Genomic DNA, 22,953 nt, shown 5'->3' with positions numbered 1-22,953 from the left:
ATAATCTGGCCATTCAGTGTATATCCTATATAATAAAAGGCTAATATGCAAATTGTCCCCTCGACCAGGAGTTCGACCAGCAGGCAGGCCGCCCAACCGCCCATGTCCCCTCCCCCTGGCCAGGTTGGCCGGACCCCACCCATGCACAAATTCATGCACCGGGCCTCTAATATCTAATCTAATAATAGACAAATATGCAAATTGACCATACCTCCGACACACCCACAAGCCACGCCCACCATCCAATCAGCACGAGTATGCAAATTAATCCAAACCAAGATGGCTACAGTCACAGGGAGCAAGGTTTCCTAGGTAACAGAGGAAGCCAAGCTTTCTGCCAGCCGTTGCAGGCCTAAGCCTCCACTCAAGCTACAAAGTTTCAATTATAGAAGGTAAATAAATTCAAACAAATGGCAGCAGAATGGAGCTTGAGAGAGCAGGCCAGGGTTGCCGCCGGAAACGGGAAGCAAAGCTTTCCACACACCCTGGCCGGGCCCACCCACTTAAGGCAACAAAGTTTCAATTATAACCCCAACACAAACAGCTTCAGGCCTCGGAGGGAGCCCCAGGCTTGGCTCCGCTCCAGGCTACAAAGTTTCAATTGTAGAAGGAAAATAAATTCCAGATACCAGGGCCTCCGCTTGAGTTGCCAGGGGGCGTGGCCGGCCTGCAAACCACAACAGGCCCCTTGCTCAGGCTGCCCCATGCCCCCAGGGTACCTCACCCTGATCCGGGACACCCTTCAGGGCAAACCAGCTGGCCCCCACCCCTGTACCAGGCCTCTATCCTATCTAATAAAAGAGTAATATGCACATTGATCATCACTGCAACACACAATATAGCTGCCCCCATGTGGTCAAAGATCCTGCCCCCATGTGGACACAGGATGGCCACCACAAGATGGCCAGCAGGAGAGGGCAGTTGGGAGGCACCCGGCCTGCAAGGGAGGGCAGTTGGAGGTGATCAACCCTGCAGGAGAGGGCAGTTAGGGGTGACCAGGCTGGCAGAGGAGGGAAGTTGGGGGCAAACAGGCTGGCAGCAGAGTGGTTAGGGGGTGGTCAGGCTGGCAGGCAGAAGCGGTTAGGGGCAATCAGGAAGGCAGGCAGGCAAGCAGTTGGGAGCCAGCAGTCCTGGATTGTGAGAGGCAGGCAGAAGCGGTTAGGGGCAATCAGGAAGGCAGGCAGGCAAGCAGTTGGGAGCCAGCAGTCCTGGATTGTGAGAGGGATGTCCGAGATTGGAGAGGGTATAGACTGGGCTAAGGGACAACCCCCTGCCATGCACGAATTTCGTGCACCGGGCCTCTAGTGTATATATATATATATATATATAATATATATATATATATATATATATATATATATATAGAGAGAGAGAGAGAGAGAGAGAGAGAGAGAGAGAGAGGCCAGATTATGTGTTCAGAGATCATAATAATCTGGCCACTCAGTGTATATATATTATTGATTTCAGAGAGGAAGGGAGAGGGGAGAGAGAGAGAAACATCAATGATGAGAGAGAGACTGATTGGCTGCTCCCCTCTCCCTTCCTTTCTGAAATCAATAAAAAATATATTTTTAAAAAACCTCAAATCCCATTCCCGGAGTATAGAGCATTTTCTTCTTCAATTAGAGAAAGAGAAACGTCGCTTTGTTCCACCTGTTGATGCACTCATTGGTTGGTCCTTGTATGTGCCCTGACTGGGGATCACACCTGCAGCCTTGGCGTATTGGGATGATGCTCTAACCAGCTGAGTTACCTGCCCAGGGCTGGAGGTCATTCCGAGGATGGCAGAAGAAAAAGCAAGCGAGTACAAAGGCCCTGACAGGGTTTGCTGACAGATCAAGTGAGGAGGGTAGGAAGAGAGAAAGTACTTGTTAGGAATCTGCACTGGAGGAGCTCACACAGGCTTTCTGTCTGTAAAGTGAGTATAGCAGTACCTGGCACAGCGAGCTGGGTATTAATAATATTACTGTGGGATGTGTTGACGTGTGTTCTCTGCGTGAGTATACAGAAGAGAACGCTCCAGATCCCAGGAACAGCTTGTGCAGTTTTCAAAGGATGTGCAATTAAGTCATTGTGGCTAGAACATACCCTGACTGACGAAGAGCAACAAGGGACAAAGTTGGAGAGGAGGCCTAAGAGATCAGCTTCTCCCCATGGGGGGGGGGGGGGCGCTACTGTGAATTTCAGTGCAGGAGGTTGGAAGAGAGGAGAAGAAATTGATTAGGGACTAGATGCAGGGGGATGTACAGAGGAGAGAGAGGAATGGGGGCACTATTGTCAACACTGCTGGCTGGTTACCAAGTGGTCTCTGTGTCCAGGATGAGAAACTGTCCAGTTCTACTTCCTGCCGGGGTCCAGATGCTAGTTCTCAAATTTTCTACTTCTGTGACCATGAGAAGTAAACCCCTTGGAGGATCACTTTTCTCATCTTCCAAGTGGGGCTCAGTATTGCACCTACCGCATTAGGGTGGTTGTGACAATTACAGGAGATGGATGAAACCAGGTGGGGCACATCCCAGGAAAGAAAGGGTGGCTTAACGTTCTAAAAGCAATGAGCTGCATGCAGTGTATTGACAGAAAAAGATGAGAAGAACCAAGGGCTGTGCTCACTTAGCTATATTGCCTAGGACTGAGCTACCAAACCCAGGATCCAGTCTTTCCCAGGCCCACAGTCTGGCCCTAAAGCTCTTACTGAGTAAAAGGAATTCCAAACTTTAAAAAAATATATAGCCCTAGCTGGTTTGGCTCAGTGGATGGAGCGTCAGCCTGCGGACTGAAGGGTCCCAGGTTCGATTCCGGTCAAGGGCAGATACCCAGGTTGCGGGCTCCATGCCCAGTAGGGGGCGTGCAGGAGGCAGCTGATGAATAATGCTCTCATCATTGATGTTTCTATTTCTCTCCCTCTCTGAAATCAATAAAAATATACTTTAAAAACTACAAAATAAAAAATATATATATACTAGGGGCCCAGTGCATGAATTCATGCACCTTGAAAGGAACTGTGGGCAGCAAGGCTGTAGTGGGCAGAGCGGCACCGCCCCTGCCTGGCTCCTCCCACCGCAGCCCCGGTCCCCTGTCTGCCGGCAGCCCTGCTCCCACCACCACTGCCGCTCACACCTGCTGATGGCACCAAGCAATTGGGGCCGGCCCCGGGCCACAGCAGCGAGTGCGAGCGGCAGCTCTGGCGCTGGCAGCGGGTGCGAGCAGGGCCGGCAGCAGGTGTGAGCGCCAGATCGAGGCACACAAGAGCAAAAAATTTTCAGTAACCACCAGAGGCTTGCCCCGATGACAGTGACCAGTGCCCTGCCTTGTTCTCACCCCGCCCCCCCACCTACTCCACCATCCCACCACAGCCGTGTTCCATGCTCTGCCACCTGCTGCCAACTCCCACCATGTTCTGTATGCGCCCCCTGGTGGTCAGTGCATGTCATAGCAACCGGTTGTTTGGTTATTCCACCATTTGGTCTATTTGCATATGAGGGTTTTATATATAGATTATATAATATATATATATATTTTAATATATATATTAATTTTAGAGAGGAAGGGAGAGGGAGAGAGAGATAGAAACATCAATGATGAGAGAGAATCATTAATTGGCTGCCTCCTGCATGCCCCACACTGGGGGATCGAGCCCAAAACTGGGCATGTGCCCTGACCAGGAATCAAACCATGACCTCCTGGTTCATAGGTCAATGCTCAACCACTGAGCCCTGCTGGCCGGGCAGGATCTTTTTTTTTTTTTTTTTTACAGAGAGGAAGAGAGAGGGATAGAGAGTTAGAAACATCAATGACAGAGAAACATCGATCAGCTGCCTCCTGCACACTCCCTACTGGGGATGTGCCCGCAACCAAGGTACATGCCCTTGACCGGAATCGAACCTGGGACCCTTGAGTCTGCAGGCCGACGCTCTATCCACTGAGCCAAACCGGTTTCGGCAGGAATTGTGATCTTGAGAGCAGAGCAGCCGCAGTTCTAGCCCTGCAAAGTGATTGTCCCCTTTTGGGAACCGGTCACTGACTGGCCTCACTGGCCTTGTCCGCACATTCAGCATTCAGAGCTTTGTGTCTATTGCTCCATTTTATTCAGGTTCGAGTTTAAATTTATTTCCCATTCTTCCCCCTCCCTCCACAGCTTAGCAACGCTAAGGGAACTATTTTCATGATAGTAAGTACCAATTTATAAATGATTGTCATTATTGTTTATCTCTCCAGCTAAAATGGCAACTCCATGAGGCTGGAGACCATTTCTCTGAGTTACTGCTGCTGCCCCAGTGCCTGATACCTAGCAGGGGCTTGATTGATATGTGCTGGAAGGCTGACTCCCTGTTTCAACTTACCGGGGGGTGGGGGGGGGAGTTCAAGTGGTCTGGGAGGCTTTTGCAGGAATCTTGTTTCTGACTCAGGCTGTGGAGAGTTCTATCACCATTAAGACTTCAAGAATGGGCCCAGCTGGCGTGGCTCAGTGGTTGAGCCTCAACCTATGAACCAAGAGATCACGGTTCTCTCCCGGTCAGGGCCATGCCCGGGTTGCAGGCTGGATCTCCAGTGTGGGGCTTACAGGAGGCAGCCAATCAATGATTCTCTCTCATCATTGATTTTTCTCTCCCTCTCCATCTCCCTCTCCCTCTCCCTCTCCGTCTCCCTTTCTCTCTCCCTCTCCCTCTCTCTGAAATCAATAAAACACTTTTTTAAAAAGAACTTTGAGCACTGTGAGAACTTTGGCTTCAGAGGCAAATGTTTCCCCAGGAGGAAAGGATAAAATTTTAAGTTATGACTCTCAACCCCCATTTGTCCCGTTTAGGAAGAAACTTCAGGGATGAGATAAGTGAATTATACTTCAGCTCCATGTCTCCCCAAATTTCACTCTCTGGCCTTGATTCTTGGCATCCCAAACGACCCAGGCTTTCCTTTAAATCATGCTCCTGTTTGTTCCTGAAGATTGGGCCCAATTTCAGGTTTCCTTTTAGCCTCTGTTAGTAATGAAAAGTGGCCACAGCCAGTGTGGTTCAATGCTCGCCTTTGCATTTCTAAACTCTGGGGGCCAGATAGGCAGAAGGTACATGAAGGAAGGAGGAATCCAGAACAGACATGGCCCCTGCCTGTTTCTGCCACCATTTAAGTTGCTATTGTGATGTGGTGTGATCTTCAAACAGCTCTGGCTTACCTGTCTTTTCTGTCCAAATCTATTTTAGTTCGTTCATTTGGCTAGGACCCACAACTGTCATTCTGACAGTGAAAGAACCCTGATCCTGTTGGAGTGAGTAGGACTTGTGGTCCTCTGTGGGCTTGAGCTTCTTTTCTAGAGGTCATGATTGTAACCACTGTCACTCACAACCTCCAGGAACAGATAGATTCTCATGACTTGACACCTCCAGTCCTGAGACCCTCCTTTCCCCACCCACTGACCTGCCATTCATGCTGATAATCTCTGCCCCTTTCTCTCTAACAACTGAAAGTGCTTTCTATCACTAGCTTATTGTTCAAAACCTATTTTTAAGCCAATGAGAGTGTGTGAATGCTTAGAAAAGAACAAAAATTGAAAAAATGCAGAGTACATAATGGATGCAAGAGGCAGCTGTGGTCATTCTAATTCACATTATTTCTGCACCAGATCTGCCTCTGGCAGATGGATCTGCTATTGGGCAACGTTTTTATTTATTTTTATGTGTGTGTGTGTGTGTGTGTGTGTGTGTGTGTGTGTGTGTGTTTTCCCTTGGGAAAAGTTTTTAAATCAACAGACCCAGCCATCGTGGCTCAGTGCTTGAGCATCAACCTATGGAACCATGAGGTCATGGTTTGATTCTGTAGGGTTGTGGGCTTGACCAAGCCCATCAGCGATTCTCATCATCGATATTTCTTTCTCTCATTCTTTCTTCCTCTCAAGTCAATAAAAATATTTTTAAAAATAGAATCAATTCTGCCAGTGAGACAATCTCCCTGGCATTGCTGACTTTCCTGTGATTTCTTCCCACCACGTTTGTTTGTTTGTTTCTTTCTTCCTTCCTTCCTCCCTTCCTTCCTCCCTTCCTTCCTCCCGCCCTCCCTCCCCTCTCTCTCTTTCTCTTTCTTTCTATCTTTCTTTCTTCTTTCTTTCTCCCTTTCTTTAATATATTTTATTGATTTTTTACAGAGAGGAAGGGAGAGGGATAGAGAGTTAGAAACATTGATGAGAGAGGAACATCTATCAGCCGCCTCCTGCACACCCCCCACTGGGGATGTGCCCACAACCAAGGTACATGCCCTTGACCGGAATTGAACCTGGGACCCTTCAGTCCGCAGGCCGACGCTCTATCCACTGAGCCAAACCGGTTAGGGCGGCAATATGCTTTTTAAAAAATGTTATTTTAATCCCCACCCAATGAGTGAGAATATTTTTCCCATTGATATTTAGAGAGAGTGGAAAGGATGGGTGAGGGGAAGAGAGAGACATCCATGTGTTAGAGAAACATCCCATTGGTTGCCTCCCACTCGCGCTCCAACCAGGGGTGGAGGATTGAACCTGCAACCAAAGTACTTGCCCTTGACTAGGAATCGAACCCGAGACCCTTTGGTTCACGGGTCAGTGCTCTAACCGCTGAGCCAAACTGTCCAGGGCGGCAGTATGCTTTTGGATGTGTCTCCTCGTTTCAGGTGGCTTTAGAACATTTTTCAGATTATGGAATTTGTGATAAAAATCGTGTAAAAAATCACAATTTTGAGAATTGTAGCAGTTGATGTTAAAATCCAGTAGGAAGCTACTAAACCTTGTATTTCAACTTCGTAAGTTGTATATCCTGACCACTTTAAGAGGAATAGAGATGCAGCTTCCGGTAGAAGTTGAAATAAGGATGATTCGGATAGGGTCCTGAGATTGTTGTGCCTAATTATTTGCAGACTCATGGCCAAACCGTTCCGTTGCCTAGGAGCATCAAGCCCAGCGCATCCGCACCCCCGCACCCCCCCCCCCACGCACACGCGCTCACACACACACACACACACACACACACACACACATTCCCATCCTTCCCACAGAACAGACTTCTCATCTTGGGGTGTCCGGAGGCCCATCAATCGTTCTAAGAACTGGAGAACGTTGTAGGGGCCTGTGCATGTGTGATGGTTGTATTCTATGCTTCAGATCTTGCTTGGCTAAGATTGTGCTGCTAAAAAGCAGCTTATATATACACCACTCCTTTAAAAGAAAATCGGCCTGGCCTGGGTGGTTCAGTGGTTGAACATCAACCTACGAACCAGGAGATCCCAGCTGGATTCCGGGCGTAAGTCCGAGTTCCGGGCTCAATCCCCAGTGTGGGGCGTGCAGGAGGCAGCCCATCCGTGATGCTCTCTCATTGATGTCTCCCTCTCCCTTCCTCTCTGAAATCAATAAAAATCTATTTAAAAAAGAAAATCCTGTTTCTGTTTCTGAAAGTCATATTTCTGATTTTTAGTGAGTGACTCGCATCCTTGCCCCTGGACAGTATTCTTGGGTGTAAAAAAGGGCGCATAGGGGCTGGGAATGGGTTGAATTTAAGGGGCGGAGCCCCCGCCCTCGCGCCGGAAGCCACCGGCCCTTAGTGCGCCTGCGTGGTTCTCCCCCACTCCGGGGAGGATTCCCATCCGTTCGCTCCACGCTTGGCAGCTCTTCCTGGCCGCGGGCAGCCATCTTGCCTGGAGCTGGAGAGAGGGAGGAGGCAGTAGGGAAGGGTGACGCCGGCCTCAGGGCCGCCCCGGGGGCCTTGAGAGCCGGAGGCAGCCCCGGAGGTGGTTCCCGATCCCGGGCCCCCGTTCTCGGACCCGAAAAGGGAAGGCGGGGCGGTGGGGGCCAGGTGGGTGGGGAAGGCCGGGCCGGGTTGCTAGGCTGGGGGAGGGGCGTTGCTATGGCGACCGGGGGGGGCGGAGTGAGGGCCGAATCGCCGCCGTGAGTCTTCCCGGAGCTGCCTGGACAGGGCCGGAGTGCTGACCATGCTCGCAGCTCGGTGTGATTTCACGGTATCTCGGCGCGGAGGGACGCACTGTCTGTGGCCACGATCGCCCGGCAGGAGGGGCGGAACGGCCCCCCTTCGCCTGAGCCGCTGACATTCCAGGCCCTTGTCCTGCAGGCGCCCGCGGGCGGACGCGGCGGAAGAGGAGGCCGGGTGATGGCCGCGGTGTGGCAGCAGGTCTTAGCCGTAGACGCGAGGTGAGGCGTGGGGTCGGATCCCCTGGGAGCGGAAGTGACTGTGGTGCCCGGGCAATGGCATCAGCGAGGCTGGGCGTGGGCATGCCGGAGGTGAACATGCGCAGTGGCAGGGTGTGCGAGCCGGCCCTGGGCGAGGGCTGGCCGGAGAGGGTCTTAAAGAGCATGCTGGGAAAAGGCGGTCAGATGTGGGCATGCCCAAAGAGGCTGGGTTAGCAGACCCTTTGCGGGAGTGGGGAGTCGGGGGGTGGGAGGAAGGTGATGGAGCTCAGGCTGGTGACATCCTATTTCCCACCATTGTTCGCCAGACTTCTCTTACCACCATCATTTCCCCAGTCTCATCCCATCACCATCCCATACTGACCCCCGCCCACCTCTGCCCCCCATTAACCCCCATCACCATGTCAGACTGACCCCTCCCGTTGTCTACACTGACTCGGTCACCCCATACCAACTTCAGCCGAGCTGCGGACTGCGCTTGTCCCCACGTGACCTCTTCTCCATGTTCATTATTACTGTACACGCCCCCTTGCACATTGCCAGAGGAACCCCCATCAGCACGGCTGATCACTTGCCATCCTGGCCCCTCCCTGCCACACACCTCCATGCTCCTTCCCTACCCTCCGAGTTGATTGATTCCATCTGTCTTGTGCCTGCCGCTCGCCTGCCTCCTGCCATCACAGGTACAACGCGTACCGCACACCAACGTTTCCACAGTTTCGGACACAGTATATCCGGCGGCGCAGCCAGCTACTGCGGGAGAATGCCAAGGCCGGGCACCCCCCAGCGCTGCGGCGGCAGTACCTGAGGCTGCGGGGGCAGCTCTTGGGCCAGCGCTACGGGCCCCTCTCCGAGCCAGGCAGTGCTCGTGCCTATAGCAACAGCATCGTCCGCAGCAGCCGCACTACCCTTGACCGCATGGAGGTGAGCTTCCTCCACGCCGCCTGCCGAGCATACCACCTGCCTCCGTGTTTATTTCTTCAACAGAACTGTCAAGCACCTGCCCTGTGCAAGGCACTGCTCTAAGCTCTTAGGATTGAGTAGAGGGCAAAAGAGATAATAGATGAGAGAAGTCAATAAACAGACAATAAATAAGACAAATGGGTTGATAAGTAGGCAATACACATGATAAGTAGGTCAATAATCATAGCAAACCAGATAAACAAATCAATAATTACCATCGCTTATAGTGACACATGCTAACATGCAAAAAAATAAAGCAGATTGGGGGAAAAAACAACTGTTGTGGGTGACAAAGGGAAACTTATATACAGATAAGATAGATAGATGATAGATAGATAGATAGATAGATAGATATAATTTTTTAATTGACTTCAGAAAGGAAAGGAGAGGGGGAGAAATATCAATAATGAGAGAGAATCATGAATTGCCTGCTTCCTGCACGTCCCTTACTGGGGATCCAGCCGCCAACCCGGGCATGTACTCTGACTGGGAATGGAACCGTGACCTCCTGGTTCATAGATCTATGCTCAACCACTGAGCCACACCATGCCAGCCAGGCAGGTAGCTATTTTTTAAAATATATTTTATTGATTTTTCACAGAGAGGAAGGAAGCAGGATAGAGTTAGGAACATCGATGAGAGAGAAACATCCATCAGCTGCCTCCTACACACCCCCTACTGGGGATGTGCCCGCAACCAAGGTACATGCTCTTGACCGGAATCGAACCTGGCACCCTTCAGTCCGCAGGCCGACGCTCTATCCACTGGGCCAAACCGGTCAGGGCAGGAAGCTATTTTTGATGGGGATGATGAGGGAAGGCCTCTCTGCGGAGGTGAAAGTTGATCTGAGACTTGAATGAAGCGAGACACTGAGCTGAGTGGTTTCCTGGGAGGTGTCCATTCTTGGTTCAGAGACCATTTATTGAGTATCTCCTGAGCAGGGCAAGGGTGGGAGCAGGGTAACCAGTGCAGAGGCCACCGTGGTACAGGTAGGTGACGGTGGTGGCAGGGGACGGGGTGAGCAGGGATCTGGTTCTGGGTATATTTTGAAGGCTCTAGACCTCAGGTTCCTGAGGGCTCTTTTCAAGATGCGCCCACCCTGATCCTCTCGGCAGGACTTCGAGGATGATCCTCGGGCCCTGGGGGCCCGTGGACACCGCCGTTCTGTCAGCCGAGGCTCCTACCAGCTGCAGGCCCAGATGAATCGTGCCGTCTATGAGGACAGGTATGCACCAGGGACCGCGCGGGGGGGGGGGGGGGTTGTGAGAAGGAAGGGAGCCACGGTGCAATGGCAGGCTGGATGCCAGAACCTGTCTCCTCTCACCTCCTCCCTCGGTTGGGGCCCAGACCCCCTGGCAGTGTGGTCCCCACATCCGCAGCAGAAGCAAGCCGAGCCATGGCTGGGGACACGTCGCTGAGTGAGAACTACGCCTTCGCGGGCATGTACCATGTTTTTGACCAGCACGTGGACGAGGCAGGTGAGCCAGTAGATGGCAGGTCCCATCACCACGAATTCGCCCAAACTGTCACAACCACCCATTATATCCTTTTCTAGAACGCAGTCTCTGGCCCCCTCCGAAGGAGGAATTGCCAGCCCTTAAAACCTTCCCCAGCCAAAACCAGTTTGGCTCAGTGGATAGAGCGTCAGCCTGCGGACTCAAGGGTCCCGGGTTCGATTCCGGTCAAGGGCATGTACCTTGGTTGCGGGCACATCCCCAGTAGGGGGTGTGCAAGAGGCAGCTGATCGATGTTTCTCTCTCATCGATGTTTCTAACTCTCTATCCCTCTCTCTTCCTCTCTGTAAAAAATCAATAAAATATATATTTTTTAAAAAAACCCTTTCCCAAACCTAAAAGCCCTCTGCAAAGTGGCCTGCAAAATCTTGGGTATTTTGTCTACCATGAAGGGGCTCCGCAGCCCTAGCCAAACTGGCTCCGTGGATAAAGTGTCGGCCTGTGGACTGGAAGGTCCTGCGTTCAATTCCGGTCAAGGGCACATACCTCAGTTGCCATCTAGCCCGGCCTGGTCAGGGCTGTGCGGGAGGCAACCATTTGATGTGTCTCTCACACATCGATGTTTCTCTCTCTCTCTGTCTCTCTCCCTCCCTTCCACGCTCTCTAAAAATCAATGGAAAAATATCCTTGGGTGAGGATTAACAAAAGAAAAAAGAATTTTTTAAAAAATACTTTATTGATTTTTTTTTTTTTACAGAGAGGAAGGGAGAAGGAGAGAGAGTTAGAAACATCGATGAGAGAGACATCAATCAGCTGCCTCCTGCACACCCCCGACTGGGGATGTGCCCGCAACCAAGGTACATGCCCTTGACCGGAATCGAACCTGGGACCCTTGAGTCCACAGGCCTACGCTCTATCCACTGAGCCAAACCAGCTAGGGCAAGAAAAAAGAATTTTTAAAAGAAGGGGCTCAGGAGTGTAAAAGAGCCCTTTGCGGCTTCTGGGGTTGGGAGTCACTTGAACCAGTCCAAAGCTTTTGCTGCAGAGAAATCCCCTTGCAGAGGTCAGAGTGCGTCTTGCAAACTGCTAAGACCTTGGTGACTAATGCCTGCTGAGGTGCGGAGGCCTTTTCAGATTGCAGAAGTCTTGCAGTCCATTGCGCACCGGCTAAGATGCGCGAGACTTTCAACAGAGCGCTTTCCAGGGGTGCAACCCCCTTTATCAGTCAAGGAAAGCCCTTTGCTAAGGCCCCTGTGCCTGGTGCGGTGGGTTCCTTGCCCTCAGTTCACGCATCAGAACCTTTTTACAAAAGATCTATTTTAGCCCTAGCCGGTTTGGCTCAGTGGATAGAGCGTTGCCCTGTGGACTGAAGGGTCCCAGGTTCGATTCCGGCCAAGGGCACTTGTCAGGGTTTCGGGCTCGGTCCCCAGTGTGGGGCATGCAGGAGGCAGCTGATCAATGATTCTCTCTCATCATTGACGTCTCTCTCCCTCTCCCTTCTTCTCTGAAATCAATAAAGAAATATATATAGATATATATATATATGTGTGTGTATATATATGTGTGTGTATATATGTGAATATATGTGTGTGTGTATATACATATATACATATGTGTATATATATATGTATATATTTTATTTATATAAAAATACCCAAGATTTTGCAGGCCACTTTTACATATATATATATGTAAAAGATATATTTTTATTGATTTCAGAGAGGAAGGGAGAGAGAGGAGAGAAACATCCATGATGAGAGAGAATCATTGATTGGCTGCCTCCTGCACGCCCCACACTGGGGATCGAGCCCGCAACCCGAGCCTGTGCCCTGACCGGGAATCGAACCGTGACCTCCTGGTTCCTAGGTCGATGCTCAACCCCTGAGCCACACCGGACGGGCAGAACCTTTGATAAACAAAAGCACCTGGTGAGTGTGCTGACTCCTACCCGCGGCTCCTTGGCATTGCAGTGCCCCGGGTGCGCTTCGCCAATGACGACCGGCACCGCCTGGCCTGCTGTTCCCTCGATGGCAGCATCTCCCTGTGCCAGCTGGTGCCCGCTCCACCCACCGTGCTCCGTGTGCTGCGCGGCCACACCCGCGGCGTCTCCGATTTTGCCTGGTCCCTCTCCAATGACATCCTCGTGTCCACCTCACTCGATGCTACCATGCGCATCTGGGCCTCTGACGACGGCCGCTGCATCCGGGAGATCCCCGACCCCGATGGCGCTGAACTGCTCTGCTGCACCTTCCAGCCGGTCAACAACAACCTCACTGTGGTCAGGCTCCAGGGCGCCATCGCCGAGGGCGGGGGGCGGGGCCAGGAGAGCTGTTCTAGGGCCTCGATGTGGGGGGATCCCCTCTAGTCCATCGCCGTAGTCCCCGGGCGGTCAGACTCAGAGGGAATCCAGTCAGAATGGGGACATGCAGTTCTTGGTTTGGGATGGCCTCGCTGTGGCAGACACCAGGGGGTGACCAGTCGGGGGGTGGGGTCATGGGTCTGCCACCCCTGTGGTCCCGTCAGCTGTAGGCCTTCCATTTCCAGCTGCAGGGGCTGCTGGGTGTGGAGCAGGATTACTAGATGGAAACCTCATCTCGTCTCAGTGGACGCTCCACTGTGGTCCGACCCTCGGATAGAGAGTCAGAGGGGGGGGCAGTGGGGCAAGGAAATGAGGTCTGGCTTGGCCCCGAGTGGGAGTGGAGGGGGAGCTGGCTGAGTGAGCCTGTCAGATGGAGAAGCAGCCCCCGCCCCAGTGGTCGGCAGACTGCGGCTCGCGAGCCACATGCGGCTCTCTGGCCCCTTGAGTGTGGCTCTTCCACAAAATACCACGGCCTGGGCGAGTCTATGTTGAAGAAGTGGCGTTAGAAGTTTAAGTTGAAAACATTTGGCTCTCCAAAGAAATTTCAATCGTTGTCCTGTTGCTATTTGGCTCTGTGGACGAATGAGTTTGCCGACCCCTGGCCTGGGACGGCCCTGTGCTTTGCTGAGAACAGTGGGCACTGGCCGAGGGCCAGCACTGTGGGTCTGTGACCCCTGTAGTCCCTGCCGCGCTGGGTGCTCTGGTCAGCTTATAAGAAGGGCTGGCTCAGGAGGGTTATGGGCCTGGGTCACCTCTAGTCTACCCACCACGGCCCTCCTGGAATCAGACTCCAGCAGAGAGAAGCGGGTCCCGTTCATCGCAGCCCCACGGTGGTCAGACTCGAGGAGGGACTGGCTGGGAGCCGGATGATGGTGCGCGGGTCTCACCCACAGGTGGGGAATGCCAAGCAAAACCTGCACGTCGTCAACATCTCCACGGGCAAGAAGGTGAAGGGCGGTTCCAGCAAACTGACAGGCCGTGTCCTGGCTCTGTCCTTCGATGCCCCTGGCCGGCTGCTCTGGGCAGGGGATGACCGAGGCAGCGTGTTCTCCTTCCTCTTCGACATGGCCACAGGTAGGCGGGCCCCAGGCCCACATCCGGGTGTTCGCACCCCCGCCCTCCTGGTCCGCAGCCCTCGCCCTCACTTTGGCCTCCTCTCCCCTCCGTTGTGGCAGGGAAGCTGACCAAGGCCAAGCGCCTGGTGGTGCATGAAGGCAGCCCTGTGACGAGCATCTCTGCCCGCTCCTGGGTCAGCCGCGAGGCCCGGGACCCCTCGCTGCTCATCAATGCTTGTCTCAACAAGCTGCTGCTCTACAGGTGGGTCTCCCTCCTCCGGCCACCTGGGGATGGGAGGGGAGGCCTGTCTCCTTCTCCCCTCCCCCTCCCCCTCCTCCCCTCCCCCTCCTCCTCCTCCTCCTCCTCCTCATATTATGATGACCTCAGTAGTAGCAGTAAAAAGTAACGGCAGCCCTGACCGGTTTGGCTCAGTGGATAGAGCATCGGCCTGTGGACTGAAGGGTCCAGGGTTCGATTCCGGTCAAGGGTACATGCCTGGGTCGCAGGCTTGATCCCCACTAGGGGGCGTGCAGGAGGCAGCCGATCCATGATTCTCTCTCATCATTGATGTTTCTTTTTTCTTTTTTTTAACATTTTTTATTGATTTCAGTGAGGAAGGGAGAGGAGAGATAGAAACGTCAATGATGAGAGAGAACCATTGATCAGCTGCCTCCTACACGCCCTCTACTGGGGGTCGAGCCCACAACCAGAGCATGTGCCTTTGACCGGAATCGAACCTGGGACCCTTTAGTCCACAGGCCAATGCTCTATCCACCGAGCCAAACCAGCCAGGGCTCATCGATGATGTTTCTATCTCTCTCTCCCCCTCCCTTCCTCTCTCTCTGAAATCAATAAAAATATGTTTTTTTTAAAAAAAAAAGTAATGGCAGTACTAGCAGTTGGTAGCAGTTACTGGGGCCAGGTCCTCTTCAAAGCACCTCATACCTATCACCTCATTTAATCCTCATAACAGCTCTGTGAGGTGGGTGCTCTTATCATGTCCATTTTATAGATGAGCAAACTGAGGCATAACATGGACTAGGGCCCCATAAAGCAGTGACCCGTTTTCCCTTTTTTTTTTTTTTGAGGAGGGAAGTTTTTCTGTCCCCACTCACATATATCATGTTACCCAAATGCAGTTCTCAGCCTGGACCACATGTTGTTTTATTTATTTATTATTTTTTAAATATATATTTTATTGATTTTTTACAGAGAGGAAGGGAGAGGGACAGAGAGCTAGAAACATCAATGAGAGAGAAACATCGACCAGCTGCCTCATGCACACCCCCCACCGGGGATGTGCCCCCAACCAAGGTACATGCCCTTGACCGGAATCGAACCCGGGACCCCTCAGTCTGCAGACCGACGCTCCATCCACTGAGCCAAACCGGTTTCGGCTGGACCACATGTTGGAATGACCTGAACGACTTCAAAAGTCATGGCCAGGCCCAGCTGGTGTGGCTCTGTGGTTGAGTGTCAACCTAGGAACCAAGAGGTCACAGTTCGATTCCTGGTCACATACCCAGGGCACATACCCAGGTTGTGGGCTTGATCCCCAGTAGGGGCGGTGTAGGAGGCAGCTGATGAGTGATTCTCTCTCATTAATCTCTCTCTCTCTCCCTTCTACCCTGAAATCAATAAAAATAATATTAAAAAATAAGTCATGGCCAGGCCCCACTCCAGGCCAGGGATTTCTTTTTTCTTTTTAATATATTTTTATTGATTTCAGAGAGGAAGGGAGAGGGAGAGAGAGAGATAGAAACATCAGTGATGAGAGAGAATCACTGATTGGCTGCCTCCTGCACACCCCACACGGGATTGAGCCCACAACCCCGGCATGTGCCCTGACCGGGAATCGAACCAGTGACCTCCTGGTTCATAGGTCGATGCTCTACCACTGAGCCATGCCAGCCGGATGGGGCCAGGGATTTCAGAAGCTCTGGGGCAAGCTGGGCATTGGTATATTGAAAAGTTCCCCAAGTATCATCCAGCCATGTCTGAAGACCACTGCCTGACAGGATGCTTGCCATTTTACTATTTTATTTTTCTTCTCCTTTTAAACTTTTAATTTAAGCATACTCCTAAGTTTTTTGCCTCTTTCCCCCATCCTCTGCCTGCTCTCTTCCTCGTTTCTGCCATCTTGGCCACCACCTGCCACAGTCAAGCATGTTAACAGCTTCGAATGTACCATTCCACTCTTTGTTCCCTCTCCCGTCGTCCTCTGCGCGCACACACCCACAAAGGAGGGTCATGGTTTTATGGACGTGGGTTCCTTCTGCACCCTTCCCCACGCCTCTCTCTTCTCAGCAGACGATGCCCGTGGACAAGCCGCAGACCACCTGCGGTAGCTTTGGTTCATTCCTTTGAACAGCCGTGTGGTGTGCATGGTACACGGGTGCCATAGTGTAGCCAGCCGTTTCTTCTCCGTGCCCATCTGAGCGCCAGAGCGCTTAGAGACCCTTAGGAAGAGTAACTAGTGAATTACAGCGCAGAGGCTCTCTGTTTATATCAACAGATGGAGTGTCCGGCCCTAACCGGTGTGGCTCAGTGGATAGAGCGTCGGCCTGCGGACTGAAGGGTCCCAGGTTCGATTCCGGTCAAGGGCACGTACCTTGGTTGCGGGCACATCCCCACTGGGGGGTGTGCAGGAGGCAGCTGATCGATGTTTCTCTCTCATCGATGTTTCTAACTCTCTATCCCTCTCCCTTCCTCTCTGTAAAAAAATCAATAAAATATATTTTATTTTATTTTTTTTTAAATATTTTTATTGAGGTATTATATGTGTACATATCTTATTATTACCCCCCCACCCCACACCCACACATGCCCTCCCCCCCCAGAGTTTTGCGTCCATTGTTTATGCTTATATGCATGCATACAAGTCCTTCGTTTGATTTCAAAACTCCCCCACCTTTCCCAAACTTTCCCCCTGTAATTTGAAAGTCTGTTTGATGCTTTACTGTCTCTCTATCTATCTTTTTGAATAAAATATATTTTAAAAAAACACACACAAAAAAAACAGCTAGAGTGTCCAAACAGTCACTAAACCCCACACCAGCCATGCTTTCCAGGTTGACGCAGTCGTCCCAGGACTGGGTTTCATGAACCTTGAAAGAACTCGGTGCAGGGACAGGGACGCGGACTAGCACAGCACGCCTCCCCCTCGGGGCCTGAGGCTGCGCCTGACCCGCCCTCCTTCTCCCTCAGGGTGGTGGACAACGAGGGGACCCTGCAGCTGAAGAGGAGCTTCCCCATTGAGCAGAGCTCGCACCCCGTGCGCAGCATCTTCTGCCCCCTCATGTCCTTCCGCCAGGGCGCCTGCGTGGGTGAGTCCCATAGGGTTGGGTGTCTGGGTGGCCGGGGACAGGCAGACACCAGGCTGGTGCTGATCTGGCTCAGACATCGGGACACCCCGAGGCCCTGCCTTCCGGGCCCCGAGGCGTCTCCCACCCCACCAGCCCTCCACTGTGAACACAGAGCCCCAACCAGCTCAGAAACCTCACGCCATAAGGCAGGGGTCCTCAAACTTTTTAAACAGGGGGCCAGTTCACTGTCCCTCAGACCGTTGGAGGGCCGGACTATAGTTTAAAAAAAGACTATGAACAAATTCCCATGCACACTGCTAAGTCGGCTGCTAAGCAGGACAGGCAGCAGCGGCAAAAACACCCGGCGGGCCGGATAAATGTCCTCGGCGGGCCGCATGTGGCCCACGGGCCATAGTTTGAGGACCCCTGTTAAGGCATGGGCCTTCCAAAGAGGGAGTCTCTCTCATCAGTCTCCAGATGTAGATCCCAAAGGGCTAGTTAACCTCCCCATCTAGGAATGGGTCCCCCTACCCCCCAGGCGCCCGCTGGGACCTCAGAGACGTCCCCCTGGGTCACCCCACCTCCCGCAACACCCGCTGACGGCCTGTCCTCCGCGCCCGCGCAGTGACGGGCAGCGAGGATATGTGCGTGCACTTCTTCGACGTGGAGCGGGCAGCCAAGGCCGCCGTGAACAAGCTGCAGGGCCACAGCGCCCCGGTGCTGGACGTCAGCTTCAACTGCGACGAGAGCCTGCTGGCTTCCAGCGACGCCAGCGGCATGGTCATCGTCTGGCGGCGGGAGCAGAAGTAGGGGGCTCCCGGCCCTGCCATGCCCACCTTCCCACCCGGCCCGTGCTCCAGCCTCGTGTTTGTAAATAAAGATCCTGTGCTCATGCCCATGGCTGGCTCCCAGGGCCGCTGGGGGCGGGAGAGGGGAGAGGGCAGGGGCTCACTTATTCATTCATGCATGCGTGTGCTGATTTCTTTTCTCATTCAACAACCATTGACCGTCTGGCTGCCTATGTCAGAGGCACCACTCTGAGGGTTTTACAGTCGTGCATTGACAGACATTACTAAGTATGTCCTGTGGGTCGGGAACTGTTCTAGGCTCGGGGGGTAAGCTGTGACCTGAACTGACAAATCCCTGCCCTCCCTCACGGGGTCGCGTTCTAGTGGGAGCAGGCAGATAACAGAAATGTGTAACAGGCCAGCTGAAAATGGGCGCCGGGAGGAAAAAGAAAGCGAGGCCAGGAGACAGCGGTGCAGGAGTGGAAGGTTGGGCTCCTTTGGGTGCCGTCACCCTGGGAGACGTTCCTGCCTGTGAAATGTAAACAGATCCGAATGAAGTGAGAGAGGGAGCCATGGCACCTGGGGGAGAACGTTCCAGACAGAGCAGTGCAAAGGCACGGAGGCCACTGTGGGAGGGATGAGGTTGGCCCGGCCTGATCCTGGAGGGCTTTGTGGGCCAGCAGGAGAACTTGGGCTTTTGTCTGAGTGAGGCGTGCGTCACCGGGCTTGTTTTTTTAAATAAAGTTTTCATAGACGCTACATATAACATGGATGAACCTTGAGAACTTTAAAAAAAACCAAAAACACAACACATTGATTTCAGAGAGGAAGGGAGAGGGAGAGAGAGAGAGAAACATCATTGATGAGAGAGAATCATCGATCTGCTGCCTCCTGCACTCCCCACTGGGGATCAATCCTGCAACCTGGGCATGTGCCCTTGACCAGGAATCAAACCCGGGACCCTTCAGTCCGCAGGCTGATGCTCTGTCCACTGAGCCAAACCAGCTAGGACTCACCGGACATATTTTGTTTTTTAATATATTTCTTTATTGATTTCAGAGAGGAAGGGAGAGGGAGAGAGAGCTAGAAACATCAATGATGAGAGAGAATCATTGATTGGCTGCCTCCTGCATGCCCCACACTGGGGATCGAGACCACAACCTGGGCATGTGCTCTTGACCGGAATCGAACCTGGGACCCTTCAGTCCGCAGGCCGACGCTCTATCCACTGAGCCAAACCGGCCAGGGTACCGGATGGTTTTGAGCAGAGGATCCCTCTGGGTGCCATGAAGAGAACAGAGGGGCGTGGGGGGCGAGGGTGGAAGCAGGAGGGCCAGTCAGGAGACCCTGCAGTAGTTGAAGCGAGCATGATGGGGAGCTGCGCCAGGGGCACTGGAGAAGTTGAGGTGGCGAATGTTGGCTTCTACCCCAGGGTTTAACCTTGTGAGTCTGCTGGACTCTGCTGCCTCGGGGACGCCCAGTCTCCCCCACCCCCTGCCCTAGGGCAGCCACTGCCTGGGCCCCACACCTGTCTGTGCATCGGGTTGTCCAGAAGCAGGAAGCAAAGGCGTTGAGGACTTGAAGTGCACGCCAGGGCAGGAGCAACCATGAACCCTAAGGCGGAGCTAATGGCTTCTACTAGGAGTGGAGGACATGGGGCTTCTCTCTACCCCCAGAGGAACTCCAAACCACCCATAGCTCCTCTCATGCCCACCCAGGGCCCAAAGTCCAGTCCTGGAACTACTCAGAGGCCACCAAGCCATGTTCAGTATTTGAGGGGAGCACTGAGTGAGAAGAGAAAGCTTGGGGTACAGACGGGGCGATAGATAACCCAAGTCCCTTGTCAATGACCTGAGTCACCAAGGAATGTCAACGTTGCCAGAAATGGCAGAGGCTCTTGGTCCAGCTGCTCCACCTCTGTAGGCTGCCATGTCCAGAAGCATCAGTGGGAAGCGTGACACCCATCTTGAGACCTCAGGGTCAGTGCACAGAGTCACAGAGACCCCAGCCTGGCCCAACATTGTTGAGCTGCTGAACTAACACCAGCAGTCTTGCTGCGGGAGGAAAATAGCCTCCTGTTGGTTCCAGCCACTGTTATTGGACTGTGTGGTTACTCGTAGCCAGAAGCAGGTCCTTGAATAACGCTGTTTTGTTCAATGTCGTTTTGTGATGATGTTGGTGAGATGCCGTAGAAACTGAACTCTGGTTGATATCAGTTAGCCTGTGGTAAAATTGGTTTTGTTATATGTCGTTTTGCTTGAAGTATAGAACCTGTTGATGACTTTAAGTGAGGACTTACTGTGCTTCCATCTCAGAGACCCTAAGGTAAATGGTGAGGAGATGGGGACAGCAGAGAGCTGGACTGCTCAGGATCAAGGTCATGTATACACTGAGTGGCCAGATGATGATGAACTCTGAACGCATAATAATCTGGCCACTCAGTGTATATCCTATATAATAAAAGGCTAATATGCAAGTTGTCCCCTCAACCAGGATTTTGGCCATCAGGCAGGCAGGCCAACCACCCATGTCCCCTCCCCCTGGCCAGGCTGGCCAGACCCACCCATGCACGAATTCATGCACTGGGCCTCTAATACACACACACACACACACACACACACACACTGAGTGGCCAGATTATTATGCGTTCAGAGATCATCATAATCTGGCCACTCAGTGTATATGTGTGTTGGAGGTCCTCAGGACCACCCAGACTCAATGGTTTGCTAGGAGGACTCAGTCTCAGCACATACATGGCGATGATTTCTTCCAGCCAAAAGATACAGAGATCAACCTGCAAGGGCAAAAGGCCCATGGGATGAAGTCCAGGGGCACAAGCTTCCAGGGATCCTGTCCCAGTGGAGTTGCACGGGACACGTAATTCCCTCAGCCCTGGGTTGTGACAACACACGCGAAAGGTTTCCAACCAGGGAAGCTCCTTAGAGATTCAGCACGCAGGGTTTCTATTGGTGGCTGGTCACCTAGGCAACCCCTTCCTGGTACATATACAACTTCCGGACTCCCAGAGGGAAGCAGGTGTTCAGCATGAACCACGGTGCTTATACGAATAGAGTAGTGAGGGCCATTCTGAGGTCTAAGTTTCCAAACGCCAGCCAAGGGCTCACCTTGAAGCAGACCTTTCCAAGGACAGCAGTTCGGGCCTGCTCTGTTAACTCTTCTGCACAGCATGCAACACCAAAAGGTTGCTGGGTTCCATCCAAAGTCGGGGTGGCCAAGATCATTTGGGAGGATTTCATTGTTCTCTAACACTTTCTTTCCTTCACACTCTTCGTGTTCTTTATGGAGTCTGTGATCAAGATGGCTGATTATGCATGTTGTTATACATGGCTTTGGAGGTTTTCTCATTGTAAAATTCGGAGGTGGCAGAGTTGACATCCTGCTTTGAAATCATCTTCAGCCCTGGCTGGTGTGGCTCAGTTGGTTGGGTGTCATCCTGTGCACTGAAAGGTTGCTGGTTCGAGTCCCGGTCAGGGCACATGTCTGGGGTATAGGCTCGATTCCCAGTAGGGGGCATGCAGGAGGCAGAGGAGGCAGCTGATCACTGATGTTTCTCTCTCTCTCTCTCTCTCTCTCTCTCTCTCTCTCCCCCTCCCTCCCTCCTTCCCTCTCCCTCTCTCTAAAAAATCAATTTTAAAAACTTTTTAAAATAAATAAATACAATAATCTTCAATAAATAATGAGCATATAATAAAAATAATCTTATTGGTCAAATTGGGCCTCTGTTCATTTATCCATCATCACCGTGCCTCTGGTTTAACATCAGATCTGGAACTCTTAACCATTCTGCCATCAATGCCACTCAAGTCTTGCCTCAATTCCAGGCCTCCGTTAACTGTTCCATGTCCTTTGTCTGACTTGGAATCTGTGTGTTTACTTCATCAGAAGCCTCTCTGGTCTGAGCTTGAAGCCGGGCCTTAGTTAATTATTACCTATCCGTGTACCACTCGTCAGTTCTCAAACCAGGGCCTCTGTATGCTATTCTACCAGCTATTGTCTTCTGATCTGACCTTGAATTCTGAGATTCTCTTGATTGCGATCAGTGCCCTGTTGCTCCAATCCAACCTTTAGGACCCTCAGTCCTGACCTTGAATCTGAGCGCCTGTCATTTTCCCAGCAATGCCCTTGTGGCGCCAATTCTATGTGGGGTCCCACAGCCCAGTGTGTATTCCTCCAAGTGTGGGACAGCTGAACTGCAGTGCAGGCCCCATGAAGCCTCGGTGGCCCAGTGGACGGCTCTGGAGCAGGCATCGCCCGTCAGAGCACAGCCCTGCGGAGAGGAAATGCCCAGCTCTGTACCTCTGCCCAGCTCAGCCACCACGTGGCCTGGCCCAGGCAGGGCGGAACCTCAGGGGAGGTGGCTCTCCAAAGCTGAGCTCCACCCTGAGAAGCCGCCAGCTGCCCAGCGAGTGCTTCCTGGAAACGGGTCTGGCTGGTGCCAGGAAAGGCACTGTGAAAATCAACAAATATGCCACTTGGGGAGTAACTGGGGACCCAGGTTAAAGCCTGGTTCCTCCATCAGTCAGCCCACAGTCCTGAGCCAGGCGCCTCACACTCTACCTCCATTTTCTCCAGACTCAGCTGAGGGTTCAGGAGTCATTTCATTTATTCTTCTGACATATATTGACTGAGTCTCTACACTGGGCTAGGCACTATCAGGATATAATGCTGAACTAAACAGGCAAAATCGCCCAGCCGGTGTGGCTCAGTGGTTGAGCATCGACCTATGAACCAGGAGGTCACGATCCAATTCCCAGTCAGGGCACAGGCCTGGGTTGTGGGCTCGATCCCAAGTGAGGGGCATGCAGGAGGCAGCCAATCCATGATTCTCTCTCATCGTTGATGTTTCTAA

General features: G+C 52.5%; 1 protein-coding gene across 6 annotated transcripts; it reads left to right on the top strand.

The window, feature by feature from the left end:
- The first annotated feature begins 7,577 nt into the window (after positions 1 to 7,577).
- On the top strand, positions 7,578 to 18,187 carry WDR13 (WD repeat domain 13). 6 transcript variants are annotated; one of them, XM_054714168.1, is made up of 10 exons: positions 7,578 to 7,743; positions 8,082 to 8,161; positions 8,842 to 9,082; positions 10,237 to 10,346; positions 10,469 to 10,599; positions 12,546 to 12,853; positions 13,828 to 14,008; positions 14,110 to 14,251; positions 17,198 to 17,316; positions 17,921 to 18,187. In XM_054714168.1, exons 2-10 carry the CDS (start codon positions 8,121 to 8,123, stop codon positions 18,103 to 18,105), a joined length of 1,458 nt encoding a protein of 485 aa, XP_054570143.1. In that variant the 5' UTR covers positions 7,578 to 7,743; positions 8,082 to 8,120; the 3' UTR covers positions 18,106 to 18,187. The 6 variants fall into 6 exon arrangements, with proteins under 6 accessions (XP_054570143.1, XP_054570137.1, XP_054570149.1 ...); XM_054714162.1 differs by having other exon boundaries at positions 7,578 to 7,808; XM_054714174.1 differs by having other exon boundaries at positions 7,695 to 7,808; positions 8,876 to 9,082.
- Positions 18,188 to 22,953: the final 4,766 nt, after the last annotated feature.

This window comes from Eptesicus fuscus, chromosome 1 (genome assembly GCF_027574615.1).
Source record: "Eptesicus fuscus isolate TK198812 chromosome 1, DD_ASM_mEF_20220401, whole genome shotgun sequence".
In the NCBI taxonomy this organism is placed as follows: domain Eukaryota; kingdom Metazoa; phylum Chordata; class Mammalia; order Chiroptera; family Vespertilionidae; genus Eptesicus; species Eptesicus fuscus.
This window is presented reverse-complemented; position numbering and strand designations above follow the sequence as displayed.